General features: G+C 39.5%; 1 protein-coding gene across 4 annotated transcripts; it reads left to right on the plus strand.

Annotated features, from left to right (window-relative positions):
- LOC111236401 (transmembrane 9 superfamily member 2) lies at positions 1-27,881 on the plus strand. 4 transcript variants are annotated; one of them, XM_022765111.1, is made up of 18 exons: positions 216-297; positions 2,051-2,126; positions 4,210-4,277; positions 4,854-4,947; positions 7,274-7,401; positions 15,968-16,097; positions 16,492-16,616; positions 16,880-16,988; positions 18,038-18,117; positions 18,726-18,834; positions 19,207-19,339; positions 20,526-20,645; positions 21,034-21,091; positions 21,172-21,331; positions 21,626-21,777; positions 22,162-22,273; positions 25,291-25,462; positions 25,830-27,881. In XM_022765111.1, the coding sequence occupies exons 2-18, from the start codon at positions 2,070-2,072 to the stop codon at positions 25,895-25,897; spliced, it is 1,875 nt and encodes a 624-aa protein (XP_022620832.1). In that variant the 5' UTR covers positions 216-297; positions 2,051-2,069; the 3' UTR covers positions 25,898-27,881. The 4 variants fall into 4 exon arrangements, with proteins under 4 accessions (XP_022620831.1, XP_022620834.1, XP_022620832.1 ...); XM_022765110.1 differs by lacking the exon at positions 2,051-2,126 and having other exon boundaries at positions 1-297; XM_022765112.1 differs by lacking the exons at positions 216-297; positions 2,051-2,126 and adding an exon at positions 4,585-4,630.
- Positions 27,882-27,905: the final 24 nt, after the last annotated feature.

Consider the following 27,905-nt stretch of genomic DNA (forward strand, 5'->3'; position numbering starts at 1 on the left):
CGTGGCACTATCTACCCGCCACAGCTGGTGTATGATCCCACAATTCTTCACTTCACCAAGCGGGGCTTCCGGCTGTGACGTGTCTGCCTGCTGCAGAACCGGATGCTGGATGTCAGAGTGGACTGCGAAGAGGTGGAAGGTAACTGTGTGAATCTCTAGTGAAGACTGGCCGGGGTGAACATGGTGCTGTGGCTGCTTGGAGCTGCGCTGCTGGCTCGAGCGGCTGGCTTCTACCTCCCGGGCCTGGCGCCCGTCAGCTTCTGTGAGCCGGGGAAAGACCAATTTCCAGATTGCAAGGTAAACATGACATGTTACAGGTACCTGTACGACCACCAGGTGTTTTCACAAAGTAGCCGAATGACTGATTTACAGTGCAACCACTAAACAAACAGGGAGAAGGTACCGGATGCGTCAGAGGAGCTCGAGCTTTATAAACATCTGTAATGAGTAGCGTTAACCACAACAAACAGCAGGCTAACGTCCACGGAATCCGTGCTAAGCAGACAACAAGCTAGCTGTTTAGACGGCTCTAAGTAACTTCGTTAGTTTGGATATCAAACTATGAACAGCTACTGGCAGACTGGAGCCTGTAAGCGACTCATTGTTTGGTTATAATGTTAGTCCTGGATAACCTGTGTCACGAAGCTGGCTATGAACAGTTCTGTTCACTGAGTTCATGTGGAGAGAGCCACAATGAAGTGATTAATATGATGTGAGATGAAACAGCAACAGCAGAAAGTGAAATCTAAAGAATATGATCACATAACTAAAATAGAAAAGAAGCTGCAGATCAACACTAGAAAAAAATCCTATAAGTAAAGCTGATGATATACTGTAAATAAGTGCAGGGATTATTATAAGTGTCAGTAATGTTACTATTCTAAACATGTGACGCACAAAAAGTTAAAATTATTGTCAGTTTCTGAAGCAGAGGTGGAGTAGTTCATGTCTAATGACGTCTGTCTGACTGAGAAAAATCATCACTGTCAGGAATATAATAATTGTGCAGTTAAAATGCAGTAGTTGAGAGGCTGTTAACAGGTTTTGATCTGATCCTCTGAAGTAACCTGCTTTGGAGCAGGTTAGGAGTTCAGCGTAAGTTACCATGGTGATTTACCCTAGTAAAGATGTGAACCACTGTTGTAGGATTGAAAACCCAGAGTTAAATCTGAAGTTATCTCAATAACCTCAGATCCCGTTTTGTAGTACAGGCTTCTCACCTAGTCAAAAGTGAGAGTTGCCACATACCACAGAGAGCCATGATCTTATCTTATGTCATATTTATGCTGACTACTTGAAAATATTTGAAGTCATTATACTACCAAGTAGTGGGAGGCATGATACATTACAGTGTTTCCCACTGGTCTGAAATATACTTGTGGTGGTAGCTGGCGAAAAGGGCCGGTATTACCTGCTGGCACAAAAATGGTCTACTACATGTGACAAACAACAAATACGTGTGACCTTTAATACAATATTTTGATTTACTGAATATTTCTATTAACTTTACGTAATATACTTAACAGATCCCACCCACATGGGAAATCAGTGGGTACGCATCTGTACATTTCCCCTATATACATTGTATTTTGGAATGAACATGGCGATGTGCACCTGAAAAAATGGGACATGCTTTTTTTATTTGACTTGATATTTGAAAATTAAACTTGAAAAAAAGGATGTAATTAGATTAAAGCAGCAAACAAAAACATGTTCAGCAAAAACAAAATGCGGCCAAAGAAGCATGTGAGTTAATTTTTATTTATTCAATTAATAATTTTCCTTTCACAAGCTAACTATGCCATGAATGTGACCAGAGTCAAGTCATTGCCCACACACCTACATCTTTGATAATGATGTGCATAAGATTATATTTTAAATAAATATTGATTTAACTACAATATCTGCGTCCGCATCTTCTAACATACAGTACTTGTCTCTTCTAACGTCTCTCTCTCGCCCAAGTCAAGACTATGTGTGGGAAACACTGTATTACACCCTGTCATTTTATGTCACATCCTCTAAAATAAAGAGGTTTTCTTTTTTGCAGTCTTTTGCAGTCACCATCAATGACACAAAGTCCACCAAGGTTTCCCACACAGACTTTGCTTTGGCAGGCCAACCAGGTATATTAATGGCCACTCAAGTATATTTGCTGACTCATTTTGACATTTTATTTGTATGTTTTTTAATCTGTCAGAACTGATATCGGTTACTATTCTCTGCTCGCTCCCCTGTAACACTTTGTTCTGATAATGTGCAAATGTTGTGTTAACATTCACATATAGTATTATAGTATATTTCAGATCTGTGGGAAACACAGTCCATCATGTAAAAAACTTGAGTTAAAACCACTCAGACTAACAAGAAAACATACAATCAGAACATAATAAATAATTCCAAACTTTTGTGCTTCTAGCAGCAAACACAGTTTGAAGGACAAACCACTAACAGAGGCCTACACGTTAGATTATTCCCCTGCTACACACTAAGAAATGGAATAGACCTAAAAAGGTACAAAGACTTTGTCACTCCAGCTGCAGCAGGGTACAGCACTGTACCTTTGAACATTGGTACATTTTTATACTTTCTTGTCTACCTCTTTCTGTACCCCTAGTGACAAAATGTTTTTTTTTTTTTTTTTTTTTTTTTTGGCATTTTTGCCTTAATTTTGAGAGAGACAGGAAAGCCAGGTTGAGAGAGAGGGAATGACATGCAGCAAAAGGCCACAGGTTGGACTCGAACCCATGGCCGTTGCGGTTAGGACTAAACCCATGTGATATGCATTCCACCAGGTGAGCCACAGGGGTGTCCCCAGAGTTGGCTTGATTGAGTTATGAGGTACAGTTAGAGCGACATGTCATTTTATACCTTTATGAGGCAAAAACATACCCCTAAATTCAGAGACAAAATCATTGAAAGTTTTTGACCAAAATTTATTTAAAGAAATGTATTTTAAAAAACATCATCATCAGCCTGCACCATAATCTTGTTAAAACTACAATTATGTACCCTTTGCTGTCAGCAATGATCTTGTACCTTTAAAATTAAACAAAGGTCCACAGTTATCACCCTAAGGACCATTTCACTACCTTACAGGGTACTTTTCTGAAAATGTACCGTTGGGTACAAAAATGATACCCCTATTTCTCTGTGTGTACACAACTAAAGGCACACCATGAAAAAGTCAGTATGCTTTAGATTCAAGTACATAGTAACTCCACAGCAAAAACATTAAAGTGCTGCATTGCCACAATTTATCTGTATCTGCTTCACCCAAACATTAATAACACACTGAAAAATCACAGCACAGCTACAGTATCTATACATTCAGCAGCTACACTCCTGTCTTCATATGATGTTCAGGTTTAACTGGGTTGTTTTAGAGAGGTGTTGATTCAACTGTGTGATAATTCTAAAATTAATCATCACCTCCCTGGAACAACACAAACTGAACATTATAATCTTCATGGAGGCTTATCTGTTACGGGACTGTAGCATTACTATATCATTTGTAGCTAGGTGCACCTAACACCTAACTGCCAACTGAATGTATCCTACTTTCATGTAGTAAACAATTTGTTGGAATTTCCTTTCTTTGCAGTCACATTGTCAGAATTGGGTTCATTAGAATGTTCATCTGTTGTCACTTTAATAAGTCTCCAAATGATCCAATGATAGTCAATTTTTCAGGTCAGGCTTTGTGATACCTCAGCGTGGACTAGTCCTGATTGATTGTCATGCTGCCATAGACAACTGTTCTACACACTGGTTTACACTCTGCTCAGTAAAAAGTCCTGAAAACAGACTGTGGAGTAACAGAGGGACTGTGACATGTAGAGTCCCCACAAGAAGAAATTATCCCCTGAGCATTTTTCATGATTAATATTTTTAACTGGAGAATTGAGTCACACGTCTTTAAGTATTTTTCTATTGAGCTGTGTCAGAAAATGTTAAAGGGGTCAATTCACCCAAATTACTCACACAGTGACCTACACACACACAAACAAAAGAAAAAACAATTTCCTTATGTATCCAAAACATTGTTTGTGGAAAGGTTACACTGCTGAGTCTTAAAAATGTCATAAAGGCCTCATGACAAGGTGGAAAAAAGAAAATCAACCAGTCTGAACAGCATGAAAACAAAAGTGTGATTGGAGTGTTGCTGCCCTCTTCTAATATGTGTCTGTTTGCTGTGTGTTCTTCTAGTCGATCATTGAGCTGTTTGTGAACAGGCTGGATTCAGTGGAGTCTGTTCTGCCCTATGAATATACTGCGTAAGTAGCACTGTACCAATATGTCTGTTGTTTCTTTGGAGGATTTCTCGTCTTATCCTTCAGGCTTCAGAACCTAATTTATCTTATTGTTGGCCAGAAACATTCAAGAGTTGTTATTCTTGCAGTTAGAAGCTAAAGTTGATTTTTATGTATTCAGATATTTTATTCAGTAAGTTCAAAAACTATTACAGTGCAGAGTCCCCTCATCACTACAGTGTTTTAAAAAAAATAGACTGACAGGACAGGTCTCTTAGTTTGAGGAATGTTTTGAATTGAAATATTTTTATCATGGCTTTATTCACAACAGATTGAACTAAAAGGCAAAACAATAAGCCTCAACCTTCAAAGTGAAGGTAATTGTCATTTTTACATTTAATTTGCTAGTTTTAGATTCACAAATGGATCAGTTTTTCATGTTACATTTTAATATAATTTACATGTTCCCAACTACTGGAATTACAGGACGTAAAGAGTTGAGAAACCCTAGAACCAGAAAAAATGTCACTAGTCCAGTATGTAATTGGGAATAAAGATATAGTTTAATGTACTCTGAAAAGTCTCCTCCTTTTTGTGTAGGTTTGACTTCTGCTCTGAGAAAACAATGAAACGTCCATCAGAGAATTTGGGCCAGGTTCTTTTTGGGGAGAGAATCGAACCTTCACCATACAAGGTACAAGAGTTGTTGAAGATATTTTAGTTGCTGTTTACATACACAAAATAGACAGCAGATAGCAGCTCACAGATATGTGTGTAGGCCAGTTACACAAAAGTGGAGACTACCTTATGATGGGATCACACCAGCCCCGATGTCTGTCAACAAATAGACATTAAATAGTCATTATTCAATTCAATTCAGTTCAATTCAATTCAATTCAGCAAACGTTATTTGTCACCAGGGGGCAATTTAAAGAGCACATAGAGTAGTAAGTAGAGTAGTAAGTAAGTAAGTATACAAAAAACACACAACAAGTGTCAGACAACTGTACACATTAAGAAAAAAAAGGAAGTGGTGCAAAACAAATACTATACTATATGTAACTATAATGATAAGGATAGTAACAAGATACCATGGGAAAATACCATCACTAGTGCAGATAAAACACTGTACACCATTATTTACATATATTGTTTCTATGTTATCACATCAGTGCTCATGGCTCACCCATCTTCAAACTCGGCCGCATTTTGAGCTCAACCTCACACTTGTAAAGCTTCATGACTTTATCTTGCAGGTTGTGAAGCTATCATGGTGACGGACGGACAGACGGACGGACGGACGGACGGACGGACGGACGGACGGACGGACGGACGGACGGACAGACAGACAGACAGACAGACAGACAGACAGACAGACAGACAGACAGACGAGTGGTTTCTGCTACAATAGGACTCTATAGGACCACCTTTTTCCATGATGAAACACACAAGGTGAAAACAGTACCAGCCCCACATTCTTGCAGCAGAGTAATAATAAAGCAGAAAATCTTTATACTGGATTATAGCTTCTGACCTTTATTTGAACTACCAAGCAATGTTGCATTGTCATATTGCAAATATATGTATATATTTTATATTTACTTAAATAAATATGAAAAAGACATACTGCTGTCATGCTGACATCATGGTTAACCCGTCAATAAAATTATCTAGATAAACACTCTAACCCTAACCCTAACAATAGTAGCTTCAGTACTGATCATGATAAACCAGTGGAAAAGACAGAACAAAGGCTCCTCAGAATGATACATCTTTGGTATGTGTTAAGCACTCAGACAGATGTATGTGTTTCACATGCTGTGAAAACTATATATATATTTGTTCAGGTTTGGCAGCGTCATGTCACGCACTCTAGCTCTCGATGTTCTGTGCAATACACACCCACTATAAAATCTGCAACTTTCTAAAAATAGCATAAAACTTTAAGTCGCTATTTGTAAGTTTTCTTTTTTAATAGTTATCACAACATCAATTTTTTCACAGTTTTTCGCAAATTGTGTCGCCATGGTTACTGCCGGAAGAGTTCTAGTTTGTCATATGAAATACATGTGATTGCTACAAGCTGCTGCTGCCGCTGCTGAAGCTCGCTGCTTTTGTCCTGGTCCTGCTCCTACTTGCAGCTGGAGTAGTGGCAGCTTTCTCTCAGCAATTACATCTCAAAGCTCAAAGGAGTAATAACCTATCAAAACAAAAGAAAATGGGATATTAGAGACTACTGCTTGCAGCAATCAACAATAACATTTTGTGTCTCTGTGTGGTGCACAGCAGGCACATAATTAAGCAATAGAAATGAATATGTTAATATGTTGATCAGATTGAATAATAAATACTAAACAATCTAATAAGGTTTTGATAAAAGAAGAAAGAACACTCAAACATTAAGGGAAACTTGCAGTTACATGAGAACATTAATATCAGTTTTGGTGGAACAACTCTACTATCCTTTATGCACTCATTGTACTATAAGTACACAGTCGGGTTCAATGCAGATCAGCATTATTACTTCATCATTTAAGTGGGTGGCAGATTAGACATACTTGTGTTCTTTGTTCAATAGTGAAAAATATTTTTTCAGTTTGATGTAGCTTGGCTAAAAGTTGCCCCTGCTTCCAGTCTTTGTGCTAAGGTAACACAACTCAGGTGTGCTAAGCCTGTGCTGAATGGAACGTTAATATTGATATTATTATTTGACAAGGTATGAAGACAAACGAGGGTTCCTGTATGGGGCTGGTGTGTGTCATTATTCCTTTGTCATAACAGGGGACATAGAAACTTCTGATTGACCAGACAGAGAAACAGCTAGTCTGTGTTTTATATGAGCAAGAAAAGGTTTTAAATTTGACATCTTAGATCCAGCTTCATTTTAAATGTCATGTTGAATTGAAATTTCTATTGTAACATTTGCGCAGTGGAGAAAGTTGTGTTGTTGTATCAGTGACAGCAGACACAAACAAACAGTTGCAGTGGAACAGTGCTCACGACGGTGTGTCCTGTGTCAGTTTGAGTTTAAGAAACCTGCAGTGTGTCAGAAGGTGTGCACCAGAACCTACAACACCAACAACCCATCAGACAAAGCCAAACTGGACTTCCTCAAGAAAGGCATGTTACTCAACTACCAGCACCACTGGTATGTATGACTCACTGACACACACATCATAAAGTGAAAGATAACCTCATGTACACACCAAAACACATGAATAATTTACACATCACAACAGAGGATTTCAAATGTAAACTGGAGGTTTTCTATAAATGGTTTAAAAAAAAACAACAACTAGGCCTTTATGACCAGGGAACTTTTATGTCAGTATATGAGAATTACCTGATCATCATCACTTTCCCTTTTTTCATGAACTTTCACATTAGTTTCGTATAGAACAATTTAATATTGAGTCATCTGAAGTGTTACTGCTAAAATGTGTCATGGCCTACACATGTCCAACCAATGTAGTTCCACACAATAATCCACTTTGCTTCCATTGTAAAGTTGAAAAATACAAAAAAAAATTGAATCCACATGGTCACAAGAAGGTAGAATCCACTGAATCCACTGTTTCTTTGATAAAATAACTTAACATGACACGACATGGTATGAAAACGATATGTCTCCACAGCTACTCTAGCCTTCACTAGATTCCTTTGTTCCACTGCTTAACAGGAGTAAATGTGCCTGGTGCACTCCCTTAAAGTGACAGTACCTGATTACCAAAGAAAATGAGTTAATTAACCCATTCTATACATGAAATATAATCTAAAGTAAATTTTTCTCTCCCAAAAAACATGAAATAGATTATGAACAATTTAATTTTACCATTTTAAATACACAGGTATAACTCAAAATTTACATCTTCTAGGAATGTTATAAGAAAACTATGAGGAAAAAAATCAAGCTAATCCTTCTCTCATACATTCCCGACCCCTAATTGTTCTCTAAACTTAGAAATGATTACCAACCAGCATAAACAAAGAACCATAGGCTAATTTAAGTCCTAAGAACAGTCTTGAGTCTTTTCTTTTTTCTTCTGATGTCAGAGTCACTAGTACTTCACATACCGTGGGAGTGCAGTCTTTACCACTGCCTCATACTGATTCCAAGAAAAGACGGATCTTGGTGATAGGTGTATCTAGTTCGGTGGTCTTGGACTTTACACAAACCTGGCAAACAAGTCCATGATCATCTGGCACCGATTGGATCACTTTGCCTAAGACCCATGAGTTTATAGTTGCAGTCTCATCCACACGCACAACAATGTCCCCAGGCACAAGTTTAATGACTTGTGTGACCACTTCTGGTGGAGCTCAGGCAAATACTCTGTCATCCAACGTTTCCAAAACAGGTCCAGCATATATTAGACCTGCCTTCACCTTTGGCGTGCATAAAGGTCTTCTGGAAAAGTCCTGGAGGCAGAGTTGGCTTAGTTTTCAGTAGTTGGGGTGAGTGCCTCCCAGTCATTTGGGTCACTGGATGGTCTGGTAATGGGCCAACTGTTAAGGATGGCCTCAGCCTCACAAAGAAATGTCTGAATGCTCTCCTCATCTAGACCTTGTTTTTAGGGTGGAATTGAGGATTTTTCTGATGGACCTGATTAAACGCTCCCGCGCTCCATGGTGGGAGGCTGAACATGGAACATCCATTTAATGCCTGGTTAAAGCAAAGTGCCCTCTATTTTGGATGTGTTCCTGCTCTGCCCCAACAGAATTGGTCCCGTTATCAGAACACAGCTCCTCATCTTGACCTCTTCTTGCAGTGAATCAGAGTAGTGTTAATGAAGTAATATGTGTCGAGGGATGCTGCTGCCTCCAAGTGCACAGCACAAATGGCTAAGCATGTGAAGATGATGCCATATGCCAGTTGACAGTAGACCTTCCATGCTTGACCTTGAAAGGACCAAAATAGTTTTCTCCAGTTTTAGCGAAGGGTAGTTCAGATTGTTGTACTAGCACTGGGGATCCAGTATTTTAGACGCAACTTGGATAAAACATGATTGTGCCCACTGTGACCTTATTCTTTGTGAATCTCCTGAAGGATGAGCTCTGACACACGTAGGTCTTTAGACAGAATGGGTGTTTGGCTTCTTCTGGCATGGCAGCCCAACTTAGCCTTAGATTGAGCTTGTATATGTGGCTGCTCCTTTTGACAGGCTCACCCTTTTACAGAGTGTTGATTTCCTCTTCCAATTTCTATTCTTTGGCAGTGGCGTATAATCTTCAGTTTAGCTTCTTTCAGATTATCCAGGGGTAAGGTTCTTTTGCTGTGGCTTGTTTGTAGTTTTCCATAATTTTGTGTTTGTGTCTTTGTTGATTCTGATCAGCGTACCTTAAACATCCATGCCACTGCTTAAGAAAGCATGTCGCATTCCATGAGGAAAAGTGCTCTATCAGTTGCTTCATTACATCCATCCATTCATTTAATCCCAGAGCATCGATTGTAGCATTTTTCTTGATCGCAGGATCTGCTCTGGTGAGGTCTTCCAGGTGATCAGGAATCTATGGCCAGCTGTCAGCTGACTTGGTGAGAATGTCTGGTCCAGAGATCCAGGCTTGGTTCTGCACAAAAGAGTCCACCTTCTGTCCTCTTGATGCATAATCAACAGGATTTAAGTGTGTGCTGACATGCCTCCACTGAGATACTGTAGAACCTTTAAGAATGTCTGATAATGTATTAGCTACGAATGCGTGGAACCTTGTCCTCTCATGCGTCCTGCCATAGTTGCCGCTGTTAATTCTAAGCATGGGATGGTGGTGGGCTTAAGTGGGGCAACTGTTGTCTTTTCCAAGATCTTTCTTTGCTGGTAGGATCACTGGTGCAAAGATTCCCAATGGATCGTAGATGGAACTCACCATGGCGAGGATGTTTCTTCTGGTGGGAGGTTTGTTTGGATGACAATTCTGAATTTGAAATTGTCAGACTGGACACACCATTGTAGTCCCAAAGCTCTCTCTAAGGGGAGTGAATCCTGATCTGTATAGATAGATAGATAGATAAATACTTTATTTATCCTCTAGGGGAATTCATGTGTCCGTTAGCTCATTGTTGATAATAATAAAAATAACGATTAATAATAAATAAACAATAATTGAAATAGTCCACTTCCTTTGGCATTCCTGATACACGCCACAAAAGCTGTCATCTGAGTATTTCTGGATGTGGCAAGACTCGGAGTTGTATTTAAAGTCCACCATATACAGGGTGAACAGGAATGGAGCCAGAACAGTCCTCTGTGGAGCCACAGTGACATACTGTTAGACGGCACAGAAGACAACCGTCTTCTGTGCCGTCTAACCCTGATCCACAATCCAGGATGTGAAGCAGGGATCAACCCCATTCCCTTCCAGCTTGTCTTTAAGAATGGGGGTTGGGTGGTGTTAAATGCACTTGAATCAAAGAAAATCAAAGAACATAATCCTCATGTAACCACCTGGCTAGGCCTACTTTCAGTCCTGATACATTAACCATATATCGTCAGTGTGGTAACTTCAGCTAGAAAATAACCACTCGACAACATCTTGGCCGTATTTGCACTTTATATAAGGATGGCGAAATGAACTTTTCATCCAACGCTAATCTGTAGACATCTCTGTCGGCGGGATATCAAGCATACAACAACGCCCGGGGCGGAAGTGTCCTTCAAAATAAATGCAACATCTGCAACATCGACCCCTGGTGGGTGCATAGCTCTTATTCTGATAAGGACTACTTAACTTAATAATGTTCACATTATAACAGTCAGTAACATGAATTACCATTTTTTCCCACATTGGAAGAACTAATGATGTCTGCACTCTGCACTGTTTCACCTGTCCTCGCGATTCTCCTCCTCTCAAACTCTCTTTTTAAAAATAATCTGCGATTTGAGATATTTCTGCAAAAAAACAACAATTTACAGATGGGATGTTAATTTAAGGATTTAGGTTAATTTAGGGAAACTTTTCACCTTTTATGTGGAAAAAAGTTTGGTTTTACTTGACCTGAAGCACTGTAGGCCTCTTTTACATTTGCATACAACAGATCAAGTCCATGTCCTTCTTTTTTTGATAATTCCAATCAGGGTAATGGTGAGGTCTGGCCCCTATAGAGGTTGCTCATTCATTGTGGTTCCCTGATAAGAGTCACCACTATCAAAAACAACATGTATCTTTTGTTTTTTGGGACAGTACACTCCATGGTGTGGAATGTACCAAACCTTTCCATCGTTTCGGTTGAGGTCTTCATCAGGAACCTTCATTGAAAAGCTTTTGGTGATCATGTTAAACATGAAAGTGATGTAGTCCTCGCAAAATTAAGAGGTTCTTGAGAATGCCTTTTCTTCAAGTTCAAGGCACGCTGCTCTGCTATTACACATTTGTTTGGCATTCAAATCTCTTTGTTCTTCAGTGGTGAGGCAATACAATAATGTCCCTCTACCAGTCTGGTAGCCTGTGACACACAGTTCTGGTACCTAAAGTAGGGATCAGCTGGCTAAGATAAATGACTACAGACCAGTGTTCACATCACACATCATGAAGACCCTGCAGCGGCTGCTTCTTCACCTTCTGAGGCCACAGGTTGAATATGCACTAGACCCCCAACAGTTTGTCTACAAGGAACATATTGGAGTGGATGATGCCATCCTTTACATGCTCCACCAGGCCCATTCTTACTGGGATTAGCCAGGTGGTTACATGAGGATTATATTCTTTGATTTTTCAAGTGCTTTTAACACCATCCAACCCCCTATTCTTAAAGACAAGCTGGTAGGGATGGGGATTGATCTTTGCTTCACGTCCTGGATTGTGGATTACCTGACAAGACGACCACAGTATGTAAGGTTGGGTTTTTGTGTCTCAGGGACAGTGATGAGCAGCAATGGGGCTCCACAGGGGACTGTTCTGGCTCCGTTCCTGTTAGCCCTGTGGACTCGGCGGACTTTAACTACAACTCTGAGTCCAGCTGCATCTAGAAATACGCAGATGACACAGCTATTGTGGCGTGTATCAGGAACGGGCAGGAAGAGGAGTGCAGGGATCTGACAATGGCCTTCAGTGAATGAAGCGACAAGAACTGCCTCTTTCTGAACATCTCCAAGACCAAGGAGATGGTCATCGACTTTCGGAGGTCTAGGCCCACCCTTCAGCCACTTAAGATTTGAGGGAAGGACATTGAGATGGTGCACACTTTTAAATACCCAGGTGTGCACCTCGACAGTAAACTGGACACGGATGCCATCTACCAGAAGGGGCAGAGCCAGCTCTTTTTTCTCAGGAGGCTAGTACTCTGATAAAACATGTGCAGCATTTCACTGCAGACATCAATCAGTGGTGGCCAGTGTACTTTTTTATACTGCAGTTTACTGGGGCGGGCATTTCCGACATGAACAAGGACACTGGACAAGCTGGTCTAAAGTGGCAGGAGTCTTGAGGTCCATTTTTGAGAGATGCATGCAATTTAAGATGGAGGCCACTCCATCAATACCAACCACACGCTACACAACATTCAGGCAGGACAGAGGAGCAGCTACATCTGCAACCAACGTCTAATCTTGCTGCTCAGCAGAACAGAAGTTTTGGAGATCCTTTGTTCCCACTGCCATATAACACCTCAGCCAAATGAACTGGACTAATATAACTAATTATGTTATTATTATTATTTATTAACTATTACTATTACTACTAATGAGCTACTGGACACCTGAATTTCCCTTAGGGGATAAATAAAGTCCATCCATCCATCCATCCATCCATCCATCCATCCAAGAACATATTTTAATAACAATAACAACTAGAAAATTCCTGAAGAAATGTTGAATGCGCCTGCTGCGTGGTGCGTATCCATCACAAATGTTTCAATCTCTACAGACTACGTTACTTTGAGTTTCATTCATGTTGTAGAGACTTATCCTAACTCTGACTTAAGTCACTGCAAGTATCCCTCAAGCTTTTTGTAACTGTGAGGACTGGCCAAAGTGACCTCACAATGATGGTTTCGAACCTAAATTTGTCACTCCAACCATAGCAAGACATGTATACACACATGTACATGCCCTAACAGAAATTGATCTGCGATAAAGCTACTGTGATTTGCTAGAACAGAACAACATGGACAACAGTAAAACATGCCGTGAGTTAATCAGTCTAATTAGCTAATCAGTCAGTTGTGTGAAAGTTTGGGCAGCAACTTTTCTTGTGTGTGTCTGTAAATGTGCATGTGTGTATTGTTGTGTGTGTGCCAGTAGAGCTGTCTACCATAGAGCCTCCATAAAGCTTGTGTTACCAGGTTGAGACACTTATACAGTTAATAGCCATAAGGTGGAGATTGTGTTTGTGTGCTTGTTAATGTATGTGTGCGCGTGGTGTTAGGAACTGCCAAAGCGTAACCTTCAAAAAGCCCTTTGAAGTTGTCAGGACTGGCCCAAATGACCTCACAATAATGGTTTTTTAAACAAAATTGTCCTCACAATCAAGGGAAGACATGTACACACTGTGTTGATTTACCTTATAGTTGCTCTCATACCTGACTTAAAACGCTAAGAGTTAATGAGTTTAATTAGCCAATCAGAATCAGCTTGGTCCATTTCACTGATTTTCAGTGTTACTGGGCAGTTTTTCAGGAATGGCAGTCAGAGTGTGTGTGATGTCATCCACTCTAGCTCTGAACAGTCCGTGCAATACACATAAAATATGAAACTGTCTAAGAATGACATAAAACGCAAACGCCACCAAAAGAGTCTCAAGTCTTGAGACCCGTTTAACGTTTCACCCATTTTTCTACGTTGTAGTATGATGCAGCAGTAGCTCCAAAGCTCCAAAGAGGGGTGGGTTTGGTCATTTTCATGACGTCCCCCCCATTCATTCTCTGTGGGATTTTTTTGTAATTTATGTCGCCATTTATGTCACCATGGTTACTCGAATCACTAAGAGAAGTCATAGTACAGCATTCCCAATCGAGCCACATGTATTGAGATATATATTGTCTGGGTTTTCTCAAAACTGCGAGACTAGATTCGTGCTGAAATTTCGATACGGTAGATGAATAATAACTTAAAAATGCATTTCCTGCTGAAAATATTGTGAATCCTGAGAGCTGAATGAGATTGCTGAAGCAACTGCTGAAGCAATGCGGAAGTAGCTGAAACAGTGGTTTAAGATTAAAAGCAGAACTTGTAAACTGGAGATTGAATAGCATGAAATGGTTGAAAAATGTCTGAATTGTTGATGGAAAGTCTAATAGCACCAAAATGTACAAAACAGAAAAAGATGTAAGTTGATAGCTGAATGGCCTGAATTGGCTGAAAAAAACCTGAAGAAAGAAGAAATGTACAAGCAAAAATTTTTTTGACTAGATATCTGACACAATGCTAAAATGGTTGAAAAAGCAGCTCATATTAACTGAAGTGTACAGTGCTTTGAAAATGAGGTGCCAAAATGTTAAATTGGGGGAGCTGAAGTCCATTAACTGCAATAGCTGAGAACTGAAACATGTTGACACACTTGAAAGCCAAGTCATTTACAAGGTGGAAGTAGGAGTAAAATGCCTTAAAACTGTGAAAGAAGAAATCATTTGTATTAGTAACAGAAAGATTAACTGCATCCTAAACAATAGAAACTTTAATTTAAGATATTAATAAGCTGAATGATGACTTGATACCTGAAAGTCTTAAAGTTTGAATGAAGTCTGTAGCTGAAAGTATGCTTAAGTAGTTGAAGGTCAAAGAGGCAGAAGTTTTGAGGGATTTGAACATCGTCTCCATTGACTTACATTGTAAAAAAGAATTGCAGAAAATCTTAATATTTCAAAAATTATAAATAGCATCAAAACGTTGAATATAAGAATAAATCTCCTGAAGTAGCTGAACATTTTGATAGTTCCGGGAGTACTTAACAACCGAAGGAAAGTAAAAGGAGGATCTCAAATGTAACACCAGTGGAGCAGGCTAAATTCAATACATCTGCTGCTGAAATGTAATCTCTCTATATGAGTACTTACTTGTAAACAGCTTTCTGTCTGTCTGTCTGTCTGTGTCTGTGTGTGTCAGTGTGGCTGTGTGTGTCTGGGCCTGTTCAGATCTGGTATTAACATGCGTCTTCAGTGATCCAATCACAAGTGGTCAGCGAAAAGTCCGTCAGTTTAGACCTGGATTTAAAATGTTACTCGATTGATCACTTGAGATCAGATCTCACTTCTCCTCTTTATATGCAAATAAACATGTATGCATTGTTGTTTTTAGCCAACTGACAGACAGGTCTGTTGTCAGTGTGCTTTTGTGTGTGGCTGTGTGAGAGAGAGAAAGAGAGAGTGAGCGGGGCACGGAAGGGTTGAGCGAATTATATGCACTGCAAACAAGTCTTATAATGAAACAAAGTTTTATCCATTTGAAATAGTAAAATATTTTCCTTTCATTATGAAACTATGGCAGAACTAATCAGACTGTGACAGAGGACGTCAGTGGAGTTGGCGTTCCTTCAATGTGGCCTAGGACGTATGTGTTCAAACTGCTAAAAGAATGTGGACTTGTGGTCTGAGTGATTGGATCTGAAATGCGTCTTCAATGTGTCACACCTATACTTAGAGCTGACCACTTGTGATCGGATCACCTGTGACGGATGTTAATACCAGGTCTGAACAGAGCCTCTGCTTGTTTTGTGTGTGTGTGTGTGTGTGTGTGTGTGTGTGTGTGTGTGTGTGTGTGTGTGTGTGTGTGTGTGTGTGTGTGTAGGATTGTGGATAACATGCCAGTCACCTGGTGCTATGATGTTGAAGATGGACAGAAGTTCTGTAATCCTGGTTTCCCTATTGGCTGTTACGTCACAGAAGGAGGTCGGCCTAAAGATGCCTGTGTGGTCAATGTTAGTGGGTCACACACAAACACAAACACAGAAAAACGGAAAATTTAAATGATAAAAATATTTGTGTATGAATGTCTCCAACTGCACATAATAAGTGACACATAGTTCAAGCCAACCATCATGTCCTTAAACATATAAGAAGGGTTCCCTTCAAGCCTACACAATAAGGTTTATTAAACTGAAAAAGACAAACAAAGACTTAAGTCAGTTCATAAGGGGGGGGTTGGTGTCAGATTCACTGGGGGGTAGGCACCAGGTCAGCTGCCACAGTGTCTCAGTCTCCACAGTCAGTAAGGTTCATATCCTGCACATAGATGCAGCTGTAACTGTATGAGACTGAACCTTTTTATCCTGTCTATGATTTTAACTTGTGTGTGTTGGTTTTATTTTCCAGTCCAACTTTAATGAAAAAGATGCCTTTTACATCTTTAACCATGTGGACATCACCATCCATTACCACATTGTTGAGCATGAGCAACTAGGAGCACGATTGGTTGCTGCCAAGATTGAACCCAAAAGGTAATGAGTGTCAGTCCTAGCTGATGTGGAGTCAAAATGTAGAGACCAGGCTTTTAGTTTGGTTTGTTTTTTGTGGCTGACTGTACAACGTTTTGTAGCTCTGATGTTGTCTCTGTTGTCCCCTGGTGTCGTTCTGCAGACTAGTATATTAGTATGTATTAATTGGCAGTCTGATGATGTAGGTTCTGCCTGCATTGGGATCAGATCTTATTATGCAAATTAGAAACTGACTGACTTACTTCTCCCTCTCTTTCTCCATCCAGTTATGAAAACCCTAATGACAGTCCTGATTGTTCTGGAGGGCCAAAGTTCCTGAAAAGCAAACACACTGGAATGTTTAAGATCCCATACACCTACTCTGTCAACTTTGTGGTGAGTACAATAGTTTTATTTTTATTTAATGCTGTCTGCGCTTTAAGAGCCTCTAAAAACAACCTGGGCTACAAACTGAAACTGAACTGATACTGAAACTGGGAGAAGGTGAAAAACCTGTTGTATGTAATGTATTTATCTTGTGAAGACTTTTCAAATGACAAACAGTCAAACAGAAATTCAGGTGTCAAGTTTCATGTCACCCATTTTCTTGTCTTAATTCCTGACTAAAGGCACTTCTCTGCCTTTAAACTGCACCACTCAGTTGTGCCAAGCCTCATCTCAACGTTCACCTCTATCTTCAGCTCAATACAAAGTGGTTTCATGGTTCTTCAGAGAACTGTGGAGGTGGAAGTAGGAACAATGCTGTATTTTTATGTACCCTGCAGGACAGTGCAAAGTAATACATTACCATACATTATAGTTGGTGTAAATACAGGAAAATTTTGAAGTTTACAGAGAAGTTTTGAAGACGAAGAAGAGAAGTTTATACATGCGTGATTTCATGAAAGAAAAGATGACAGAACAGAGGTGTGCTGAGTGGGTGACCCACCTGAGCAGGCAAGCATCAGACCATCTTGGCACCTAGATTCAGTACGGCACTGGATCATATCCCCACACCCTCCACTCCTGGTATTGGGGCACACAGTGAGCCGCTATGACACCAAGGAAATAACTTCAGTGCAGGGAATTACCAGGTCACACTACTTCACTGGGCACCCATGCCAAAATAAGAGTCCTAAGTTATTAAGTCGGTGAAAGCAGACCTCCTTCTGTGAACCTGTAATGTCACTGCTAATGCTCTGTCATTTAAATATCTTTCAACAAATCATATTTAGACTTACAGTTAGAATTTATTAATTACAGTTAAACAGATGTTTTTATTTTTTGTCTGAATCAAAGTAAATGCGAGAGTGCATTTTATTACATTTATTAAGTTTGTGTGCTTTATATCTACTCTGTGTGTGTGTGTGTGTGTGTGTGTGTGTGTGTGTGTGTGTGTGTGTGTGTGTGTGTGTGTGTGTGTGTGCGCACGCCCACACCTGTAGGAAGACAAGAATATTCGCTGGGCATCTAGATGGGACTACATCCTGGAGTCAATGCCTCACACCAACATCCAGTGGTTCAGGTAAGACACACAGACACAGACATATACACACATACAAATGTAAGTTCATTAACATCAAATGTTTTTCACACTTATTGTGGTAATCTTTTTTTCAAGTCAAAGTTTGAGAGCATGTAAAGACAGATCTGTGACTGCTAATCCAGAGTAAACAAACATTTGCATCTCCAGAGTTAAATAAGAAATCAGGACGTTCTCTGTTAGATCTTCTGAACTGTTGCTCTCAGTGGAAGCAGTTTGTGTAGCGTGCTCACACAACTAAAGTCAGGGCAGAGCAAACTCCACTGGATTCGAAACAACATCAATGTATGAAGTGACTGTCTTCCCTCCACCATGACAGCACAGTGTAACAGTCCCACCACCGCAGGCATCCGGTCTTCTGAAGGACCAGTTTTCAGTGACTATAAGTTTGTAGTTCGGGGCAGACTAAAGACAGCAGTGAACATTATTTAGTTTTTTTATGTCCCACAGTGTCATGATTCAATCCAACCATTGCTCAATCCTGGTGTCTCTCAGCTGACCTGTTGTCTCCATGCAGAGACTGTCAATATCTATATACTGATACAACATGTAAGTAATGATGTGTTTGATTGGCTGTCTTCTCTCCCCAGCATAATGAACTCGTTGGTAATTGTGTTGTTCCTGTCTGGGATGGTAGCAATGATCATGCTGAGGACTCTGCACAAAGACATCGCCAGATACAATCAGATGGACTCTGTGGTGAGTACTTGTCTGTGTGGCTGGACCACTCTGGAGCAGAGGTGGAGCTGTTGACAGAAAGGTTAATAACTACAGCTTTGATGAACTCACTTTATCTTAAATATCTCTCCTATCACATAAAACATATCAATCATAATCATACAAGGCAGTCATGGAACTGCGGGTACATGACACAGTTGCTGTTGCAGAGTACAGGTTCCTAAAGTCTAAAGCGTTCAAAACTTGTGCAGTGCAACGTTATTGTTAGGTTAGAGGCCTTCATCAGGGATAGGGATGAAGGCCACAAACTGAAATACGTTGGTCAGTAAAGTTGTTTTGAGGTTGTCCATTTGTGTTACTGTCATCACATTTCTCATCTGTCTCGTTCTCCAGGAGGATGCCCAGGAGGAGTTTGGATGGAAGTTGGTCCACGGAGATGTTTTCCGACCTCCCAGGAAGGGGATGCTACTGTCGGTTTTCCTTGGCTCTGGAACTCAGATCTTCATTATGACCTTTGTCACCCTTTGTATGTCTTTGTTATCTTCATGATTGTTTAATAGAATTAAACACAGTCATAGTATCACTTCATGGTGACAATGACTGATAGGTTTGTTGCTTTAATGTAAATGCAGTTGATGGGATGTGTGAATGTGGTCTAACAGAATTTATAATGGAGTCCAGTCCAAATGGCATAAAGTCAGATGATGGGAGGCTCTAAACACCCTCACTTTAAAAGGTGCTATATGTAAGTTTTGATGCTCGACTCACAACATTGCTTCAATACTGGTCAGTAAACAGCTGTTAATGCTAAAGTTAGCTATGTAGTGATAACAAAACCTTATGTTTAGCACTTGAGCTTTTGAAAATTAAAGTCTAGAATCTAGAAATGGTTGTGAGATAATATCAGTTATATAAGTATCAGTAGATGTCAGATAGACATCTAGAAACAATCACAAAACACAAATTACATAAAACTGAAAACACATTTAAAAAAAATATAAGAAAACACAGCATTTAAAATAAACACATATTTCACAAAATAATAAAAGAATTAAAATACCAAAATAATAATAATAAAATAAAAAAAAAAAAATATATATATATATATATATACACATATGAAAACAGAGTTTAAAAAATATAAGAAACATTTAAAAAAGAAAAACAATTTCACAAAAATATGAATACATTTTTGAAAAATTTTAAATGCAAAATTTCACCAAATATATGAAAACACATGATTTAAATATAAGAAACATTTCACAAAATATAAGAGAATATTTAAAAATAAGAAAGCAACATTTCACAAAATATATGAAAACACATTTTAAAGATATAAGAAAACAAAAAAAATTAACCACACAGCATTTAAAATAAGAAAAAAAAAAAAACATTTCACAAAACACAAACAGAAAACAAAACATTTTACCAAAAACACAAAAATACCAACAAATTAGTCCCAATTAGTTAAGCCTAACCCTAAGCATTTCCTTTCTACAATGTTGTGTTTCTGTTTGGTTGTATTTGTCTATGTTATGTTTTGCATGTCAGGGCCAAATATAAACATCAGCCAGTATTTCATAATCAGATTTTTCACTTCAACTCTTAAATATCAGTATTGTTTTCAACCTAAACAATCCAGTATCAATGTGACTCTATAACTGCCTCACCGATCCTAACATATTTAACATGTGATAAACTCCTCCCTCCAGTCTTTGCCTGTCTTGGGTTCCTCTCTCCGGCAAACCGTGGGGCTCTGATGACATGTGCTGTTGTTCTCTGGGTTCTTTTGGGAACCCCTGCTGGATATGTGGCTGCCCGCCTCTACAAATGTAAGAGAGAGACAAAACGGAAATATATAAAGATTATTTTCATAGTCCAGTCTTGTGTTTATTATTATTATTATTATTATTATTATTATTATTATTATTATTATTATTATTATTATTCTGACAGTTAATTGAGTAATCACATAATACTTTTTTTAATCTTTTAATATGATGAATGATGAATTTTCCTTGGGTAAAAGCAAAACATAAATTTTATGAATATTATTTACATTTTCCACAGTAATAGAAGTAATGAAATATGCTGAGTACATTCATGCTCAACTTTAAACTCATAAAAACTGCAGCCTGTACAGGGGCTGTGGACATTAAGTCCAGTTTGTTTTCTGGTTTCTTAAAATACTTTTTATCTCATTCTTTGGTTAATTTCCAGCATTTGGAGGAGAGAAGTGGAAGACCAATGTTTTGCTGACAGCCTTCCTCTGTCCTGGGTAAGACTGTTAAAGTTTGCTCAAATAATGAACATAACTAATTCACTCCCTCATCTAAAATCCCTGCTGTCTCTGCTTAGGGTGGTGTTTGCAGATTTCTTTGTAATGAACCTGATTCTGTGGGGTGAAGGGTCCTCAGCAGCCATGCCCTTTGGGACCCTGGTAGCCATATTGGCTCTTTGGTTCTGTATCTCAGTGCCACTTACCTTTATAGGAGCATACTTTGGCTTCAAGAAAGCAGTAAGTAAATTTAAACACACATACTGTACCTCCATTCATGCCCAGTACACTCCAGCTTGTTGAAATTTCATGTCAGTGGTGGTTTGCAGAAAGAGTATGTTACTACAGTGTCATCAGTGAAGAACAGTAAGTACTCAAGTAACAATGAGAAAAACAATAGTACAACAGTACTTTAATCCTTTTATAATCTATAGTCATCTAGTTCACATTTAAGAAAACTTGTCTTTTTTGACTGATTATTTCAGGCTGTACCTATCTGAAAGTTTGATCCTCTGTCTGCTGTGACTCTTTAAGGGTATTGAGCATCCAGTACGGACCAATCAGATTCCTCGTCAAATCCCAGAGCAGTCATTCTACACAAAGCCTTTCCCTGGGATCGTCATGGGAGGAATTCTGCCCTTTGGATGTATATTCATTCAGCTGTTCTTCATATTAAACTCCATCTGGTGAGAATGAATCAAGTTAGAATTAAGTCTGGAAAGCTGATAATCAACTGTGTTGTGTTTTTAAATTGTGACCTCTCAAAAATCTTAATTCCTGAAACACATTAATAGGTATTAAAACAAGCGGCATGGGCTATTTCTCATCGAATCAGAAACTGAATTTGATATTAAATAATGAATATGAAAGAACAGAAGTTTGGCATTTTTGTAAAATGCTTTAAAAGTTCATGTCATACTGTTTTTCTCAGCAGAAACATTACACACCACCCACACTGTTTAGATTCTAGTCGAATACTACAGATATATTTTATTTTGTCACTTAGAATTTACCCAGATTGATTCAATGGGATGGTAATTCTTATTAACATGTCTCCTCCTTTACTCCAGGTCCCATCAGATGTACTACATGTTTGGCTTCCTTTTCCTGGTCTTCATCATCCTGGTCATCACCTGCTCAGAGGCCACCATCCTGCTCTGCTACTTCCACTTGTGTGCTGAGGTAAACAGTGATCATGCAGTACCTGTAACATTAAGACACCTCTAGATCCTAACACCTTTAGCCACTTTCCTGTGACTGGAGCTTTTGGCCAGAGTCAGATGTTTGAACCCTGAACCAAAACATCCTCCAATTGGTGAGCCGGTAGTGATGGCCAGTCACTGCCTATCTTCTGCTGGCTTCCAGCTCAACTCCTCCCTGTCCCACACCCAACCAGAGGCTCTTTGCACTGCCTTCCCAATCTGTGAGCAGATATCTTCCTCTCCCTTCCCTCTATTCTAAGAGGTGTGAGCATCTTCCACACAGACAGCACCTGGAAACCAGCCAGGCCTGCCACTCTTTGTCCCTGCCTTGTTGGACCAGGTTCTAGTAATCCTTCTCTGAGGCCTCTTCACAGACATCTTGCCACAGGACTGTTGGTTCAGTTGGATTGATCCTATTTGCATCCTCAGACCACATGGCTGTGTCAGGCCTCAGGGATTTTTGGACAACCCGGGGGAGAGTGTAGTTTTCTTCGCAGGTCAACCCTCATCTCCAGCAGCCAGGGGCTCTTCTTGGTCTTCTTGGAGGAGGATGGCTTCTTCCCCTCCCTGATGAACTGGTTAGATGGGACGGTCTCATGTGGGACTGACACTTTTTAAGTCTCTCCTGCTCCAAGATATCAGCCACTGCTCTCAAGACCTTGCCATCAGAGCATCTTTATCTCCCCTGGCTAAGTGTAGCCCTGCAACCTGCCAGTATGTGCACCATTTTTCTTCCTACGAGTGTGACACTTCTGCTTGGATTGTGTCTCTGGTCTGCTTTCCTCCATGGCTGGAAGTGGGAGTTTCCATGTCCTAGTCTCCCCATGGGTTCCCAATGATGTCCTTCAACATGCTTTCTGCCTGTGCCACCAATGTTTTAGCTGCTCACTTCTCCTGATTTTGTGGTGACGCTTTCACCTTTGGCATTTTCATTGGCCTTGTCTCTGTATATCATCTCAACCTCTTGCCACCTTGAACTCTTGGACCACTGATGATAGGGGTAGCTGTAACTGTCCAGACCAGGGCCCATATTCGCAGAGCATCTTAAGGTTAAAAGGAACTCCTATCTTGCCGATTTAGGAAGTTGAGATTAATTGGACTCCTAAACCTTTTTGACTAAGAGTAATTCACAAAGCCATTTAGCACTAAAAGTAGCAGCTAAGTCAGTCAGAGAAAAGTTCAAAGTAGTGGAGAGGACTCCTCACTGAACTCAGAACTCAACTGAGACCACATCACAAAGAATAATCAAATGTTCTGCCACAGGGTCGAGCTCAACAGCGTCATCATCGCAGTTTTTTGTATTTCAAATGTATTTCATTTTTTGGTTTTTGCTGGTAAAAGTTACAGGAGTACATGTGGTGTGTGAAATATTAACACCATTACGTTCCCCGATGAGGAATGAGGAAGTGGGGATGAGGGAAAGTAACAAAGTAACTTAGCAATATAACCCAGTTAGCCTTTTACCCTCGCTACAAAGGTATGCCACATGAAAGAAATAAACACCATTTACCAAAGCATCTTAGTTAATTAAATGTTATTGGAACCAAAGCACAGTCGAAACGATCAAAGCACTCAAATAAGAGTATAGTCTACTTCAGTCTTTCTTTCACACTTCCAAATCATATCTTTTTTTTTGTTATTTTTTCTCTTTTTTTTACCCAATTATATAGGTTAATCCAAACAATATATATATCCCATATCCATATAAGAAACAAATAAATCACATTTAAATACAGTTCCTAAGTTAAATCAAAAGTCCTTTAAATAGTTTTTGGTATAGTGAGTATTGTGAGTTGTGTATTAATGAGTGTGAATGGGTTAAATTCAGTTCAGTTCAGTTCAGTTCAATGTGTGTGCGTGGTTTGGGCCTGGATGGTTGTCCAAAAAGGCAGGGAAAGGGGCAGTGGAGTAGGTTCAGTTTGGTTAAGGGGGTTTTGAGGGTTAAAGAGGGGAGAGAGTAGGGGAAGCCAGTAGAGTTACAGGCAAGAAGACTTAGCACTTAGCTTCTCTTTCTTGAGATCCAACCCAGGCAGGGCACAGCTACCGAGCATATCCAAGGGAAGACAGACAAACTCTCCTCCTTGACATACTCTGGAACAGCACACTTCCTCTGTCCAGGATTGTTTAGGGTGTACTTTTATGTAGTTCCTTATTTTCACAGGTGTGTCTCATTTATCTCCTCTCCTACCTACCCCTCTTCCCTTTCCTTTCCTTCTGGGAGGTAATGGGCTAGGCTGCTCTTAGTTTTCTTTTTATGCCGTTTCTGCCACAATATCTAGTGCAAGAGAGAGAGAGCAACAACACCAGACAACACCAAACCAAAGTATTAGGGTCGTAACAAACACAATAATCATTGTTTAGTTATCACTGACTGTTTTCCATCAGGGTCCAATGTAGTGTAGTGTTTTGTGCAAGCCAAGTCCCAACACTTGCTCACACAGCACAGGCTCACAGAGAGGACCAGCTTGGTGAACTTCTGACCTACCTGTGAAGGTTTGTGTTCTCTTGTTTTTCCACTGATGTAATGGGCTCTTTGTAAATTGTCAGTAGTATTGTCATCATTGTACTACTTCCCTTGATATTTTATTGGGTTCTCCTCAGTTGATGGTTTAACCGTCCTGTGGACCTGGACCTCAGACTTGCTGGTCTTTTTCCCCTCTCTGATCACCATGCTTCTTGACCTGTTGCCAGGTCATCAAGTGCCTTAAAATTAACCAGTTTTATGCATAAAAGTACTGTAATGGGAAAATAATTGTTCCCATGAAGTCGGCAGGTGTTCAACAGTACGACTGTGGACTCCACAGTATCCGTACTTCAATGTAGGGTGATACTGAAATGATTTATGATTGATGATTTCCTCAGGGAAAACTGGGTGGTCATTCATGACTCAGGCCACTCACTCTTTTAAACCTTACATTCAAGGGCCTTAATTAACAAGCTTGTGATTCTTCCAGTCATCTCACCTCTGCCTGTATCTCCTCTTCCTTCTCTTCACAGGACTACCATTGGCAGTGGCGCTCTTTCCTGACAAGCGGCTTCACTGCTGTCTATTTCCTGGTCTACGCCATTCATTACTTCTTCTCTAAGCTGCAAATCACTGGTCTGGCCAGCACCATCCTGTACTTTGGATACACCATGATCATGGCTCTCATCTTTTTCTTATTCACTGGTAGGTAAATAGTAATGAGGATGAGGGTTGGTGTTGTTTCTGTGTCTGTCTCATGCACATTGCTCCAGAACTGATCTTTGGAAAGATTTCAGTTCAGAGTGAAATCTTCTGCGAGGATTTAATAATATTGATTATTGATGGCATTTTAAATCATTGGTGTCCTTGATGATACAAACAGTATCTGATGGCAGTGCTGTCTGCACTGTAGTGACTCCTGCTATTGGTCACTACAGTGAAAGATGAAAAGTAAAGATAAAATTGACTGATACTATTATTTATAATATTGTCATCATGAATAATATACAATATACAGTACATTATGCAGATTTTTTTTACTGCAGTTCTAATTGATTTTCTCTGTCCTCAGGTACAATCGGCTTCTTTGCCTGTTTCTGGTTTGTTACCAAGATTTATAGTGTGGTCAAAGTGGACTGAAGGATCCAAAAACACAACAGACTATTTCTGGCTGGATGTTGCTTTGTCCCATCAAACTTTGAAACATTCAGCACTCAAACTGAACTTATTCACCTCCTCGTTTGATTTCTTCAGAGTTGACTCTGCCTCAGACAAATGATAGTTTGCTTTGTGTGCCTAAACTGTTTGTGTGTAATTGTGTCTGAGCATGTATACACTGGGGTATAATTTTTTACATACAGTATCTATCTGCATATAATCTGAATGAAATGAATCACACCTCTACAAGCCTCCTCTCCGTTTCTGACATAGAAGTGAGCCACAACTGGACTGTCCAGTGGTTCTGTCATGCATTTTAGGTGCATTTTAGTTTTTATGGTCCCTGCACTTTGTTTGCAGATGTAGTCAGACAAATAAAATTGTAGTGGTCTGCCTCTTAACAGCTAGTTACTACTAGTGGTGTTAAAATTAAATGTGCCCCTGGTACTATTTTAAATGATATTTTCATGGTTTGTGTGCAACACATCTTTGAAGGAAACTCTACTAATCTGTAATCTGTGTCAAATTTTACATTGTGTCCCAAAATCTATCTATGTTCACATTTCAACTGTCAAAATGGGTCAGTACGCTTGTTCCATTCCTGAGGCTCCTTCTAGTGTAGCCTACTTTCTTTAAATTTGGTCACGAGTGCTTTGTAGTCCCGTGTCCTCAAATGATAGTGGAACAGTTTTAATTTCTGTGAGCTGCTGGACTATAACTGATTGATCCTCGACTAAGCATTTGTGGAGAGGTGTAGGTTCAGCCACCCGGCCTTCAGTTCTATGAAAACACTTTACAAAGGCTACATCCCAGTTACAATATGACAGCTTCCATTATGCAGGTGTGTTTGGTCTGTGCTGTCAGCAAGAAATGATGCAATGCTTTGTTACACAGCAGTGTGTGTTTGTTTGTCCAGACTTTGTAGGTTTCAGGTCATTCCAAGCTTCAGACTCATGGCAGCTGTAATTCTTTAAGTCTGACCAATTTCACCAGCAGGTAGCAGTTAGATACCCATTTAACTTTTGTTATGGGCAGTAAACATCAGTATCATGTTTGCTTAGCTTTTTACAAAGACTGCAAAAATACACACACTAACTCATTTCACCTGTTTCGCTCATCAGATAGAAATTAAGAAACTGTAGAATTGATAGAATTTATTAAACAAGTCTCTGGAGCCAAGCAGCCTCCCTGTTCTGTAACATTTCTCTGAGGTCACATTTTCAAAACTCCACAGAGTTCTCTTCAACCTTCATCTTAACAGATAATCTCATCGGCGATGCTCTAATGCAACAACACACAGCTCAGGGTTGACTGGTACCAGAACACTGATCTAAAACATACTAACATTATGTGTCACTGTTGTTTTAAGTAGTTTTTATTTATTTGTGAATTTGGTATAAACCAAGATTCCATTGCAACAAAAATAAGTGGCACTGGTTGATTGCATGGACAGTGTATGTGTAACAGAAATGAATCAAAAATGCTGCAACATGCTTCAGTTGGCTTTATTTTATTAAACTGAAGCCTTTTCAGTAACATAATACAAAACCAATGTATATTCATTTTAGGAGAAAGATGTAGATGTAAAGTAGTACTAGTGAACACAACTTTTCAAACATTTCATCTAGATTACACCTTAACTCCTTGTCCTCTCCTGCCCCCTCGGGCATGCTGGAGCTGATCTTTCATAGAGGTTGCCCATGAATGGAATGTATTTTTAATTTTTAGATGTAGCAGAATTTTGTCTTTTATTTTCAGTATTTACAGGACTTTTGTGTTAATTTTTGATCATTTTTCAAATAGCATGTAAACAGAGTTTGGATGGTGGCAGTTTGAGAAAACAGTTCATGAAATTTGAAAAATGTTGATTGAATTGAGGGCATGTTCTGTTTAACGTCCATATGTTGTTTGATTATAAAGCAGGTCTAGGTTCTATATTAATACTGTGAAAGTATCAAAGTGCGCAGTCCACAGAGAAATGCACACAGCC

The sequence above is a fragment of the Seriola dumerili genome, unplaced genomic scaffold, assembly GCF_002260705.1.
Source record: "Seriola dumerili isolate Sdu_G_001 unplaced genomic scaffold, Sdu_1.0 BDQW01000665.1, whole genome shotgun sequence".
Lineage (NCBI taxonomy): Eukaryota > Metazoa > Chordata > Actinopteri > Carangiformes > Carangidae > Seriola > Seriola dumerili.

Coding starts and splice junctions, on each gene's coding strand:
- LOC111236401 (XM_022765110.1), top strand. CDS start 181: ATGGTGCTGTGGCTGCTTGGAGCTGCGCTGCTGGCTCGAGCGGCTGGC. Junction 298..4,209: donor ACCAATTTCCAGATTGCAAG/GTAAACATGACA, acceptor GTGTTCTTCTAG/TCGATCATTGAGCTGTTTGT. Junction 22,274..25,290: donor ACTTCCACTTGTGTGCTGAG/GTAAACAGTGAT, acceptor TTCTCTTCACAG/GACTACCATTGGCAGTGGCG.